Here is a 14131-nt window from a genome sequence, read left to right on the forward strand (position 1 = left end):
ACAGATGGCTGCAGAGAGGGCAAAAATGAAAGTCTCTCCAAATACCATGGAAAGAGTGTGTGCACCTGGGCAGTGTGTGCCCTTTGGTGATTGGGTACTTGGTCTGTCCTGATGGCCTGTGACTTGAACTACTGGGCTTATCCTGCTGTGACAGAATGGGCAGTGTGAGACGGGAGGTAAATACCTGGGTTCCAGACCCAACCCTTGAATTTCTTAGCTGTGTGACTTTAGATGGGCCATTTAACCTCTCTCGACCTCAGCTTCCTCATTTGTAAAATGGGGAATATAATACTATTTACCTCCCAGGTCTTGGAGGAAGATTAGATGAGATGGGTTTTGAAAACTGCAGAGTGCCATATACATGTGACTCATTGTTATGGAAATAATAAAAACAGGTTGGTGTTCAAATTTATTATAAGAAATTCAGATATAAATGCACTATACCATGGACCCAGCAGCCCCTGAGGTTACCTTTCTGTCCTGTGGCCCCAGTATCATGCCCTGGGTTTTCTCAACTGTGGGTTTCTTGGAGCTCCGTGGAGGTGTGACATTTGGGTACGTCACAACCCAGACACATAAGTTTATCTACTGGGCCTAGGAGTCGGAATTTTGAACTAATTCTTCATATGCCTGAGTGCGTTTACATTCGCAGATAGCTGTGAAAAGAGCCCCTCTCCCCACACACTCCGAAAAATTGTACTGTGCAAAATACCAGTCTAGGAAGCAACACACAGGGTAACAATAAGTCCTAAAAAAGTGTCTTTGTGATTTGGCGCGGAAAAGTCTCTCTGACTCATGGAGGAGGATCTCGCAGACCCGGTGGGATGTTTCTAGTTCCTTCCACCAGGCTTAGAAAACAGAAGGCTCTGGCTGGACTTGCTGGACATCTCTCTCTTTAGCATCTCTCTTTCTTGGTCCATCTTTGCAGTGGCTTTTCTGGCTCCGACCTTCAACAAGAGCAACAAATGCACAAACTTGACAATTGTAAGGGTATCCCCAAATATACCACTCAAATGGGCTTTTTTACTCAAAATAAAGTATTTGTAAAAAAGAAATTATATACAGACATAGATGTGTGCAAAAAGAAGCTAAAATAATCCACTATTCTCACACCACCCACAGGTAACCTTATTGACATTCCAATGTACTCCCTTCCAGATATACAGATACTTTCTTCTTATATTTTCTTTCTTTTTTTTGGTTTTTGAAACCAGGAGTTTCTGATTATGGGCACATTCATTGGGATGGACTTTCTCTTGAAAAGCTGTTACTAAACTGAATGTCTTATGTCTCTGATGTCTTAGGAGGAGAAAAGGCAGGATATTCAAGGGGAATCGGTCTAACCCTATTCTAAGCACTGCCCCTGGTGTGGGGCAGTCTTGAGTATGACTCTGTCCCTGGTCTTAGCTGATCGGGCACTTTGGCACAGGCTCAGCTTTTCAGAAGGTCACTCCTAGGATTTAGGATTATGGGCTCTATGATGCTACTTACTACTCGAGCTGATTCTTTGAACTGGGGGACCGTGAGGTCATCCCTTTTTATCACATGACCAGAGAGAGACGAGATCAGGGGAGATTTAGGCACAGAGAGGTGATATGAGCTCTGTGTGTGTTTGTGTGTAAGAGAGATGACGCTTGGGAGATGACGGCCTACCAGTTCTCTTTTGAGGCCAGGCTCTCTCTCAGCTCTCAGTATTTATGAGGCACTCACTCTTACATCCTTATAAAAGCCTCCTCCCTCTTTCTGAATAGGTTTCTATTCATTGCAACCCAATAATCTCTCTCCCACACGGTTCTGTTTATACTGTAGATACGATTGTAACTTGCAAGTTTCTTTCCAACAGGCTTCACATCAACAGCCCTACTTCCTGCAAGTTTTTGACTCCAACTCATGCCCCTGGGGAAAGAGGGCCTGCGGGCCTACAGGTAGTCAAGTTTCAGCTCTGCCTCTGAAAGCGTGATCCTTGGTCTCCTCATCTGTCAGCTAGGGGCCAGAATGTCCTGTCTTCCTTAGGGGTTGAGAGGAGGTTCTGGGTGGATTTAAATGGAAGGGGCTGGTAGGACCTTCTCTGTAACTCTTTTCATTTTAAGACAGGCTTAAAAATCACGTTCTGTGCCTGACCTATGCCAGTGGCTGCCAGGAGCCTTGAAATGTGCTTTGAGATTGCTTTCAAAATCATTTCAGGAAAACATTTCAGGGTGAGGCAGGCTAAGATCTCTACACTAGCCCACAAAGTAAATATTGGTGGGAATGCCCAGATAAAAGGAAAACAGGCAGCAAGTGTCGAAAATCTTTTGCCTCTAAACCAGTTTTCCTTTGTATCCTTTTTAGTTTGATTTTCAATAAAATTGGATGGGTCCCCAGGGCCAGTGCCCTGACCTGGTGTGGGGCTGGCTGTCAGAGCGAGAGTCTGGGTGTTTGTTAAAAATGAAGATTTCTTAGTCCCAGGGTCCCCCAAGTCCCAGGTCTGCCATGAGCTTGAGGTGGGAAGCACCACAGAGCAAGCTTTGGTCAACTTTTTTGAGTGATGAGGTCGGGGACAGCAAAAGGCAGAGGGGATGGCTGAACCAGGAAAAGGAAGGGGTGAGGAATGGGAAATGTGAAATTCAAGTGTGGGCCTGACGTGGGGGAAGCCTGGCTGGGTCTGTCCCGAGCCAGAGACCTCCCGCAGCAATAGGCATTCATCATGCATGTTTGGAATCGCATTCCGGCTCACCCTTAGAAGGACAAGGCCAGGATAGGAGCCTGTCATTTAAATAAGGACATTTAAATTGGAAATTTGGCAGTTCTATTTCCAGTTTTTTAAGGAATCTCCTCACTGTTCTCCATAGTGGCTGTACTAGTTTGCATTCCCACCAACAGTGTAATGGGAGGGGGGTTCAGGATGGGGAACACATGTACACCCATGGTGGATTCATGTCAATGTATGGCAAAACCACTACAATATTGTAAAGTAAAAAATTAATTAATTAATTAAAAAAATAAATTGGAAATTTGGAAATTAACTGGGATAATTCCAGTTAATACTCAGGGCATACTGGAGTAGCAGATCTGGGCACAAAGATCCCAGTTCATTCCCACACCACCTCAGGTCTTTGTTTTAAACATCCCTACTTCAGGGAGGCCTCTCCAGGTCCTTGGACTGGGGAGGGGGAGGGAGAGGTCCCTGTGAAAAGTGTTCCTGAGCTCAGGAACAACTCAGAAAGTACTGCGTTGGCCAAAAAGTTCATCTGGGTTTTTCCATAACATTTTAATGGTAAAACCTGAATTAACTTTTTATCCAACCCAATATTTGTTTATTTATTTGCCTCAGAATAAAAAGCCATGAAAGACTGGGAGTTTTACATGTTTCTTCATTGATCTAACCTGGCGTTTCTCATTCTTTTTTTCATTATCATCCTTTTCCTTAAGAAACCTTCTTAGACATTTTTTCCTAATCGCTTTTGTTGTTGTTTAGCCTCTAAGTCGTGTCCAACTCTTTTGAGATCCCATGGACTGTAGCCCACCAGGCTCCTCTGTCCATGGGGTTTCCCAGGCAAGATCATTGGAGTGGGTTGCCATTTCCTTCTACAGGGATCTCCCCAGCCCAAGGATCGAATCGGTATCTCCTGCATTGCAGGTGGATTCTTTACTGCTGAGCCACCTGGGAAGTTCTCACCTCTGTGAAATTTGATTATTACAGATAGCACTGTGTGTATTTCTGTGCTTTATACATTAAAAAAGTAGAGTTTTGCCCTCTCCGGGGTGATACTGCTGCCACTGAGAATGGGATTGAATCCTAACACCTGAATATTACCCGCCATATCGCAAGCCTCTCAACAAATATTCGTTGAATGAATGAAGGCTGGGGTCGTATCTCTGTTCATTTTTCTGTCCCCAGTTCCTAGCACAGTATGTGGCCTAGACTAGGTATTCAATTTATTAACTAGAAGATTTTCCCCTTTAGCATATGATAGATAATTATAGAAGACTGTTAGCTGCAGAGGAAACAAAAATCGATATGAATCCCATTGGATCTTAAAAAGGAAGAATGTGCTAGTTCTGAAGCATACTAGAGATGGAGACTCTGTTATGAGAAAGGCTGAGACTCTCTGGGAGTCTCTTATGCGAGACTGAGAGAGCAAACTTTACACGTCCCATCTTTATCAATGTGGTCCTGGTGACTCCATCCCCTGAAGGACTCCAGGTCCACTCTGGAGGAAGAAGTCGCCCAAGCTACACTTGGTAGGCAACCTGGAGGAAACCTTTCTGTACCAAGGAGATCTCAGACACCAACTTCTAAGCTGGGGCTGGAGTGCAAGGAAAATGGGAAGCTGGCTCTTTGCTCTCAGCCAAAGCACCATTTGTCCCTACTCTGTTAAAGCCAAAGGCAGCGTGAGATGCCAGGGGGTCTCGTATCTCAGAGAAGCACAGTATTCCCACAACATCTGGGATCCATGTCAATATCCCCTCTGTCATTTTACATCCCCAGGTGGTCCTCAGACAAAACCTAGCTCAGGGCTCTTTCTTCCTCCTCCGCTTCAGTCATATTTGTGAATGAATAAGTGACAAACTTCCCAAAATTTCCACTTTGCAGGGTGGCAAAGGTCTCAGATCCATAGGGGCCCCCAGGACGCTCTCTGTCATTTTAATGTCCTGCTTTGGGACAGTAACCATCTTTTGGCCTTAGAACAAGGATGCTGGTTGAGAAGAAGCTTCCATTTTCCAAATATATCCCTCACCTAGAATATCTTTGTTTCTTCTACCAATGATAATTTGGTTGCTTCAGAATGACTGTGGCCTTTTATCAAACTTGAATATGTCTCTTCTCTCTTATTCAACCAAAATGTGTTCAGCTTTCAAGCTCCCTGAGAGCTCGCCTCTACTTTCTGCAAAGTGGGAACGCGGATTGGCTTAATTCCAGTTCCAGGGCTGATTTGTCAATGGCAATGTTTCAACATGCTCAAGATTTCAAAGTTTTAATTCTCAACTTTTAAAATAATTTTAGAGGATGCTTCTGTGAAATTCAAGAGAAATGCCATTGGAAGTGTTATCAGGTTTATTACCTGGAAGTTTATAACCTCAAGGAAGAGAAGCCAGCACTCTTACCTGGGTGTCAGATGTCTCCTACTTAGCAGTGTGGCTCTGGACAAATGGTCTCTAAGCCTCAGACACCTCATCTGAGAATTGGGTATAATAACAAAATCCACCCCCCATAGGGTTGTTGTGAAGCTTAAATGAGATACTGCAGGTCAAGTGCTTAGCTCTGTGTGCATAGCACACGCTAAATCCTCAGTACACGATAGATACAGTGTCACTGTCGACTGGGCTTCCTGCTGATGTTCTATGGTTTTCTCTCTTCTGTCCTCTCCTGGCTCACCTGGAAATTTGAGTTCTGCATCTTGTTCTTCACCGCCTCTACAAACATTTGTCTCTTTAACACAGAAAGAATATTGACAAATTTTAGCTTATGCTCTGCTTTGTCTTTTGCATCAAAGAAAAACAGCTTTTTCTCAACTTTCGGATGCTACCCATTTGGATGAAATGTTGAGCCTTCCTAGGTGAGGACATGAGGATGAGGGTCTGCAGAAGAGGGAAGGGATAAGGATGGCAGAGGGGGGGTGGTGTCTGTAGAATGGGGTGTGGCTTTGGGGCAATGCTACACTGTCCTGCTGAACCTCTTAGAGATCTCTGTTCCAGATTCCAGTTGAGAAGGAGGTGGGTCAACCAAGAAGGCTATGAAGGATGCTATATTCTCCCTGGAGGACAGATCTGTTTTAGGGGGAAGCACAGCCTTCCAGGTCACTAGAAGAGGCTGCACATGTCCAGCGATTTCCACCCAATGGCCTAGGCATGACAAAAGGCCCAGTGGTTAACGCCCCTGGCAGGGACTTTGTGGGCCTGTTGGGAAGCCATCACTGAGAATCTGGAGCCCACTCCCCTTGGGTTTGATTACTACTGCTGCCCTGATCTGCTTAAGACTCTGCACCTCAGGGACAGTTCATCAAAGAAAGAGCATCCCTGAGACACTGGGAGACACCAAACGGAGAGGGAACTGGGGTCCCCCTTGCAGACTGACATCCTGCAGGTGAATGTATAGGGGTGTCAGGAAGGGGACTGTCTCAGAGAGCCCTGAGCATCAACTGGGGTCACCAACCTGATTCCTACAGGGGCCAGGGAAGTAAAGGAAGTGAGAGGTGAGCCAGGGGAGGGGTGGCAGCAAGTCCACGAGCCCAGCACCTAAGGGGTCTGGAAGACAAAGGCTTGTGATTTTGTGGGACTGTGGGCCTAGTGTCCCCAGATCTTGCAAGTTTCTCAGAGAAGCTGGAAATCTGGAGTATTCTGTTAAACTGCCCTACTTTGAAATGTACCAAAAAAAATCCCATGAGTCAAATGAAATATGTCTGTGGGCTGCCATCTTGCGACACCTGCTTCAGAACCTCCCCGCCTGGTGTCTAGTTGGTGCTCAGTAAGTGCTGGAGGGGTTGTCAGATAAAATACAGGATTCCAAGTTCAATCTGAATTTCAGAATGAAACCAAAATATTTTTTACTGTGAGTATGCCCCTGTATAAGTTAGAACATACTTATACTTAATAACTGTTTGTTGTTTATCTGCAATTAAAACTTAACACATCCTGGGCATGCTGTTTTTTTTCCCCCCTCAAATCTGGCAATGCTACTGGGAATTCATAAAATTCATGGAGGAAGTAAGGCCATCTTTTGGGACAGGTCATAGGTACTAGTAAGTCTCTTCCATTTTCCCTGAAGGACGCTAACTCTCCCCTCAGAGGACTGTCCACGAAGGCTTATGCGCCCATATCAAACAGATAGTTGTCCTCCAGACATTTTTCATGGAGGCCTTGAGCCTGCAACCACTCAATATTTATCACAAACTCAGTTGAGGCAGTCACCATCCAAATTTCCAGATATTATAAAGCAGTGGTATTAAACCAACAACCTCCTTCTTTCCCATCCCACCCCCACCTTTCCCCCCTAAACCTTTTATCCAAGCAAAATTCCAAGAGGAACTTGGGGTATAAAACAGACAATGGAGAGCTTCTCTGGTGGGAGAAAGGTGTGTGTGTGTGTTGAGAGTCATCCCCTTCCCATGGCACCCAGGGCTTCAGGGAACCCCAGTTTGAACACTGCTCTGAAATACCTTTTTGGGTTAAGTCCAATCAGTGGATGGCTGGGCACTGAAGGGCAGAGCCTGGCCCGTGTGCATATGCTTTTCCTGGACTCACTGGGATATGATCATCAGTCTGTTTCAAGATCTGTGCACAGCCATGACCCAGGTAGCACTGCACTGCTATTCTTAGGGGTGTTGCTCATTACACCACACAACGTCCTCTCTGGAACACTTCTGAGCATCACACTCATCATATCTCATGTACACAGTGAACTCTGGACCATGCTGGGTTTTCTATTTCCCATTGGCTACCAGAAAGCCCACTGTCTAATGGGGCTCCCCTTTGGCAGGTGAGGGGGTGTTATAACAGGCACCTTCCTCCTTATTTTTGGCTCCATTTTCTACCATCCCCTCCTTCTTCCACCTGCTGCTGCTGCTGCTGCTAAGTCACTTCAGTCGTGTCCGACTCTGTGCGACCCAACGGACGGCAGCCCACCAGGCTCCCCTGTCCCTGGGATTCTCCAAGAAAGAACACTGGAGTGGGTTGCCATTTCCTTCTCCAATGCATGAAAGTGAAAAGTGAAAGTGAAGTCGCTCAGTCGTTTCCGACTCTTCGCGACCCCATGGACTGCAGCCTACCAGGCTCCTCCATCCATGGGATTTTCCAGGCAAGAGTACTGGAGTGGGGTGCCATTGCCTTCTCCGCTTCTTCCACCTACTGTACTTCATTCTTAGGGCAGAGGTTTCTGGGATTCCTTACTCCTACCCTCTTCTCTTCTTATGGTTTTGTCTCTATGTCCCCAAATCATTTAGCACCCAGGATGGCTGCGCTGCCCTTCTGCCTTCTCTCACTTCCAGATCCTGGGTCTTTCAGGTCCCTTGTGCGGGTTGCAGGCAGGAGCAGGGGCAGGGGCAGGGCCCGGGGTGGGGGAGGGGAAGGCAGTGGAGGTGGGTGGAATGTTTTTTGGGCTGCCCACGCTGGCGTTTGCACCCCACATGCTCTTACCCTTTGAAAATAAGGTATCTACTTTGTGTCTGGCTGGAAGATCAGAAAGGGTCTCTGTACCTGCCTCTCTTTCTCTTTGAAGGAACAGTTGCAAGCTGCTGACTCTTTGGCATTTCTCTGTTCGAGGTCCTCTAAACGTTCCTAAGTGAAAATATCAGGTGAGCAAGACAGTGTTCAATGTGTCCCCACCTGTTCCATTCGGGGACACACCTCTGAGGTTGCTAGGAGACGCTGGGACTCACTGGGATTGGCGGGCAGAAGAAGGGGCAGGTGAGGGTCTTTTTCTTTGGCCATCTTCTGTCTGTATGCTGCACCAGCCTAGCCACATTGCCCTACTTCATTTTCGTGGGCACCCACAAGCCCCTCCCGTCGCACGCTCCTCCTACACAACATCTACCAATTTCTACTTGTTGGCTAAAAACACACAAATGGTGCTGAGGAAACCAGGATCTTGAGAACACGCGGGCCCAAGGAAATCCTGGAAAATGGTGAGTTAAAGAGAAGAGTGAGGATAACCATGATGGTAGGTGAGCGTGTATCCTACGTGGTCCCATGTACCAAGGGTTTTGTAAGCAACCTCCCATTTCATCCAAGGCTACTGAGTTAGGTGCCATTTTTATTCTCATCTTAAAAACAAGGGACATGAGCTAATCAAGCAGAAGGAACTTTATGGGGCTCCTGCCTGGCTGAGGGGGCTTCCTAGGTGGCGCAGTGGTAAAGAATCTGCCTGCCAATGCAGGAACCGCTGGTTCGATCCCTGGGTCAGGAAGATTCCCCTGGAGGAAAAAAAATGCAACCCACTCCAGTATTCTTGCTAGGATAATCCCATGGACGGAGAAGCCTGACGGGCTAACAGTCCACGGGGTCTCAAAGAGTGGGACCCGACTGAGTGACTTAATCACACACGCTCGCTCGCTGGGGGGAGGCCACAGGCAAAGTGGTGGCCATGCCCCCTAGTCAGGACTTCATTGGCTGGAGATTTGATTGGCAGGCGAGCTGAACGGGTTTCTGCCAGAAGCAGCCGGTGCCCTTCAGCCTTTCCTAGACTTCAAGTCCTAAGTAAAAGGGTTTGCGTGCTTTTCAAATGGCCACTTCTGTGCATTTAAAATTTTCCTATTGAAAAACCCCAGCATTAGCCCATTCACAAAAGGTATCTGGGTCCTTTCTTGGCTGTGACCCGAGTGGTATTTACTGAGGAGAAAAGAGCGTCACAGAAGAGCTGCCGGCTTTGGGAGGACCAGGGAGGGCGTCAGCTGGCAGGAAGCTCCCTGAAAGAAACGCAGGCCTCCCCACCCATCCATGGGCTGTCTATTCTTCCCCTTAGAAAAGGGGCTTGCCATGTGCCAGGCACTGCGGGCATCTTGCCATTTAACCCTCCCGCTGCCCCACGGAGCGGGCCTCTTGTTAGCATCTTTGGTTGTTTTGGTTGAGGAACGTGAGATAGAGGTCAAGCCACCTACTCAGGGGTCACTAGGGGCGGGGGCGGGGCTGGACTGCTGTTTGTCTGACTGCAGCTCTGTCCTCTGAGAGACACTTCGGGCTTCTCGAGAGACTTGGACGCGGATTAGAGTGAGCTCGGCCTGGGCCAGGGTCCCTTCTCTCTGCCACGTGGAGAGAGCCACAGACTCAGGGCCTTCCAGAGCCCCCGGTGATGACCACCGGGTTCTCTGTGAATGTCTAGCCTTTCGTATCAGGTCTCATGTTCACAGCCAGAGGTATTAGTGTGGAAATACGACTTTTGATTCTGGAAGGTGCTGCTTAGTGAAGAGATGGTCAAACATTTAAGACATAAACTACATTCTGGGGGGTGGGGGTGGGGGGTGGATTCTGAAGCTTCAGATGTGTTAATTTCATCTCAGTGCTTCAGCCCTGCAAGCTCAATGAACAGGGTGAACAGTGTCAAAGTTTTGTATAGGAGGCTAAAAAGTAAGGCTCCTTGCGAAAATACTAGGTGTAAAACTTAGGAAAGAGGAATTCTATTTTCTGTTAATTTCCACTTAAAAACAATGAAGACATACTCCCTGGAAGGAACTGATGCCAAGACGAATGTATACACGTGCCCTTTAGAATCCAGCAAAACTGTAAAGTTTATTATTTTTTCCTTCCTGATAAACAGGGATTTCTGATGACATAGTAATAAGAAGCCTCAAATGCAAACCCGAGTCCTGGAGTGAATACTCTGGGAGCAATGGTGAGAGAAATACAAGGCAGGCACCCGGGTAAGGGAGACGCAGAAGGAAGGGGTGTGGGAAAGTGAACCTGGGCTGGAGAGGGCAGCAGGTGGGAGGGAATCCTGTTTCTGCAGCTGAGCAGCCAGGGAGTGGTGCCCTCTGTCAACTCAGCCCTCCCCTCTCTCAAGTGGGCTGATGCTCACCAGCTTCCCTTGTGGGGTTGATGGGAGAGGTGAAGCCTGTCCGGTGTGGAGCAGGTGCCTGCCCCTTGGTAAATGATAAAGTAAAGTAAATGATACTCAAAGTGCTCAGTAAATGATATCATTGGCGATGCCATGACTGTGGTTGTAGTTCATGTACATCTTTTCTCCAGTTGTGAATTTCACGAATTTTAAAGCTCCTAGCTCTAGCTCTTCTGGGGACCCTGACACAGGTTCAGCTTGGCCATTTCAGACCCTTCTCTGCTGAAGGATATCTAGCGCCAAACAGGCTGGCACGTCCCCTGCATTGTGTATGAATGAGGCAGCCCATGAATAATGCATGTGAAGCCTGATTATGTAAATCCTCAGGTTTTCAGTACATGACAATGGCCTTTTTTGGGTCCTTTGCTGTCCCATTCTGTGGTCTGGTGTCTCTGCTTTGGGGCCTCGCCTGCCAAGCCCTGGGGCTCGGGGGATGCCTCAGGGAGGGGTGAGCTCTCTAGAGGGCACATCAAAGGGAAAGTCAGAACTCTGTCAGTGGCCCAGCTCTCCCTGGCATTGCTTGGTGTGAAAGGAAACTGTCCTCTGCCTGAGGCAGCCCCGTGACACACGCAGACTGAGGTCTGTGATGTTTAATTCAGAAGGGTGAGCACTAGAAACACCACATCCGGGCTCCCTCAGAGCAGGACAGCAGCCACTTTCATTTCTGGGGCTATAAGCTAGAGAGCCTGATGTCTGGAAACCTCCTGCCTGGAAAGTTTGCAGAATGGAGGACAGCCTTTTGCAAGGAATTCATCTGACCATCAGCTCTTGGTTGAGAAAGACATCCTTCTATGAGCTTCTAAGGCCTGGCCTCCTTAGAGCTCATGTAGGCAACACACTCACAAATACACACACATACAAACACACAGCACATACTCACAGGCATACACACAAGCATGCGTGCAAAAATACACAGCTCCAATTTAGAAATACTAACGGGTACAAGGAGGCAACTGGGGGCCAGACCTGCAAAGAGTGCAGGATCTAGGACTAGAGAGATCTGGGGCTAGGTAAAGGCTCTACTTGGGACTTCCTTGGTAGCTCAGACAGTAAAGAATCTGCCTGCAATGTAGGAGACCTGGGTTCGATCCCTGAGTCAGGAAGATCCCCTGGAGAAGGAAATGGCAATCTACTCCAGTATTCTTGCCTAGGAAATCCCATGGGCTGAGGAGCCTGGCAGGCTGCAGTCCATGGGGTTGCAAACAGTCAGATATGACTGAGCAACTAACAAGACTCTGTGAACTACCAGCTACTCTATGAACTTGGACAAGTCTCTTTTTTAATTCGTTGAGCCTCAGTTTCCTCATCTGTAAAATGGGGATCATCATGACAACCAGGCAGGGCTACCAGAGGCATTAATAACCCTGATCATGGCTGCATAGCATGAGTGGAGCCCAATGCCTGCAGATATCATGAAGAGATGGGGGCTATGGTAGTTTTTCCTGTTTGCCTGATGCCTGCCTGGAGATCTGCTCGACCTTAGGTGAGAGTGAAGGACCAGGGAGAGTCTGATCTATTTAGGAGTCGCTGTGCCGGTGCCCAGTTGGGCTAGTGACATGCTGCTGACCACAGGAGTGGACGTTCATGGGTGTTAACTGCCAAGAAGACCAGAGACCCCCCTACTGACTGCAGTGCAGGCACAGGGTTACAGCGAGCTTCTGGAGCTGGTTTTCAGGTGCTGCCCATGCCTGTCTCGATGTGTATGGGGACTTTTGGCAGCAGACTCTACTGGGTCTGGGGCAGCACTCACTTCAGAGGCCACCTGCGCAGTTGGCTGGCCACAGGGCAGACAGCCTCATCCACCTGCCGAGTCCCAGGCCCTGAGCTGCATGCTTCAGAGCCTGGACAGGTGTACCTGGGCATCGGAAACCGTTTGGTCTTGAGTTCAGACAGTGAGAGCTTGGATAGGAAGGGTTACCTGTGTTGTATTCAATCCTTATAACAATCCTGCAAGGCAGGTGCTCTTAGCTCCCATTCACTGATGAGGAAAGTGAGGCTCAGAGAGGGGGACTGATTTGCACAAGGTCACACAGTAAGCAGGGGGATTTGACCCCAGGACCCACTGAGTCTTGTGCCATATGATAGATGAGATAGCAGGATGAGGGGAGGAGGTGGCCTCTTTTAGCTGGATCACCAGCCTGAGTGTCAGTCTTGGTCTCTCAAGTCAATGCTCTTACCAAGTTCATGCCAGGAAGCAAATGCCTCACCCTCATGCCTTTCCTCTGTGGCTCCCACAGCCTTAAATGCACACCTGTCCATCCCTTTGGTGGACAAACTCCAACTCTCCTTTGCAATTCATAACAAATGTCAGCACTTGGAACACACTTCCTGAATGCTCTAGTACCCTCCTGAGCCAAGTACCCTTCTCTGGATCTGAACAGAGCCCTTACCCCACTAAGTCAGCCTGAAATCAGCTCTTTACCTGTATGTTCTGCACTGAAAAATATGTCCTTCAAGGACATTCATCTATCTCTATCCACCTGATCATTCATCTACCTGAACATGTACTGATCCACTGATCCGGTGTCCATCCATCCACCCGTCCACCCACCCATCCATCCATCCATCCATCCATCCACCTGTCTTTCCATCCACCCATCTATCCATCTATCCATCCACCTGTCCTTCCATCCATCCATGTACCAAATATTTATTGGGTGTCTACTATTCTCTGGGTACTCAGAATAGCAAGTTGAAAATCTTTATTCTCAGAGAACTTATTCATCTGTGTATCCCTTGCACCTGGCAGAGCAATGAAAGTAAGAACAATAGACACCACTTTAAAAAATTCAGGACGTTTGCTAAGCTTATTGTGGCAATTGCTTCATGTGGCATGGAAGTCAAATCATTATGCTGTATACCTTAAACTCAATACAGTGTCAATTACACCTCAATAAAACTGGCAGAAAAATAGTTAGAAATGGAAAGAACGAGGTAAAATACATGAATTATCAAAAGCTGAAAAAAATACAGACAAGCTGGACTCTGAGTCTCAGAGAGCACTGTTTACAGCAGTCAAGACATGGAAGCAACCTAAATGTCCACCGACAGAGGAATGGATAAAGATGTGGTGCATATATACAGTGGAATGTTACCCAGCCATAAGAAGAGTGAAATAATGCCATGTGCAGCAACATAGATGGATCTAGAGAGTACCACACTAAGTGAAGTAAGGCAGACAGAGAAAGGCAAGTATCAGATGACATCACTTGTATGTGGGGTCTCAAAAACGGATACATGTGAGCTTATTTATAAAACAGAAACAGACTCACAGTTTGAAAACAAACTTATGGTTATCAAAGGGGAAAGGTGGAGGGGGGATGAATTAGGCATTTGGAATTAACACATACACACTACCATATATAAAAGAGATAATCAACAGAGACCTGTGTATAGCACAGGGAATGCTACTCAATATTCTATAATAACCTATCTGGGAAAAGAATCTGAAAAAGAACGGATATATGTGTATGTATAACTGAACCGCTTTGCTGTGCACCCGAAACTAACACAAAATTGTAAATCAGCTCTACTCCAATACAAAATTAAAAATTAAATTAAAAAGAAAGAAAGAAAATACAGACAAGCTAGACTCTGAGTCTC

At 47.2% G+C, this 14131-nt stretch overlaps 1 protein-coding gene across 9 annotated transcripts in view; it reads right to left on the bottom strand.

Moving 5' to 3' along the window:
- Positions 1-391: 391 nt before the first annotated feature.
- Positions 392-14131, bottom strand: part of FHAD1 (forkhead associated phosphopeptide binding domain 1) — a 165862-nt gene continuing 152122 nt past the window's right edge. For 4 of the 9 annotated variants that reach the window (XM_061383194.1, XM_061383191.1, XM_061383193.1 and 1 more), the window contains 3 exons: positions 8176-8256; positions 5360-5413; positions 392-947 (listed from right to left, as the gene is read on the bottom strand). In XM_061383194.1, coding sequence (XP_061239178.1) covers positions 831-947; positions 5360-5413; positions 8176-8256 — 252 coding nt within the window. In that variant the 3' untranslated portion in view covers positions 392-830. Of the gene's footprint in view, positions 948-5359; positions 5414-8175; positions 8257-14131 lie in introns of those variants that run through there. The other 5 variants (XM_061383196.1, XM_061383195.1, XM_061383192.1 and 2 more) reach the window with 4 other exon arrangements.

This window comes from Bos javanicus, chromosome 16, assembly GCF_032452875.1.
Source record: "Bos javanicus breed banteng chromosome 16, ARS-OSU_banteng_1.0, whole genome shotgun sequence".
NCBI lineage: Eukaryota > Metazoa > Chordata > Mammalia > Artiodactyla > Bovidae > Bos > Bos javanicus.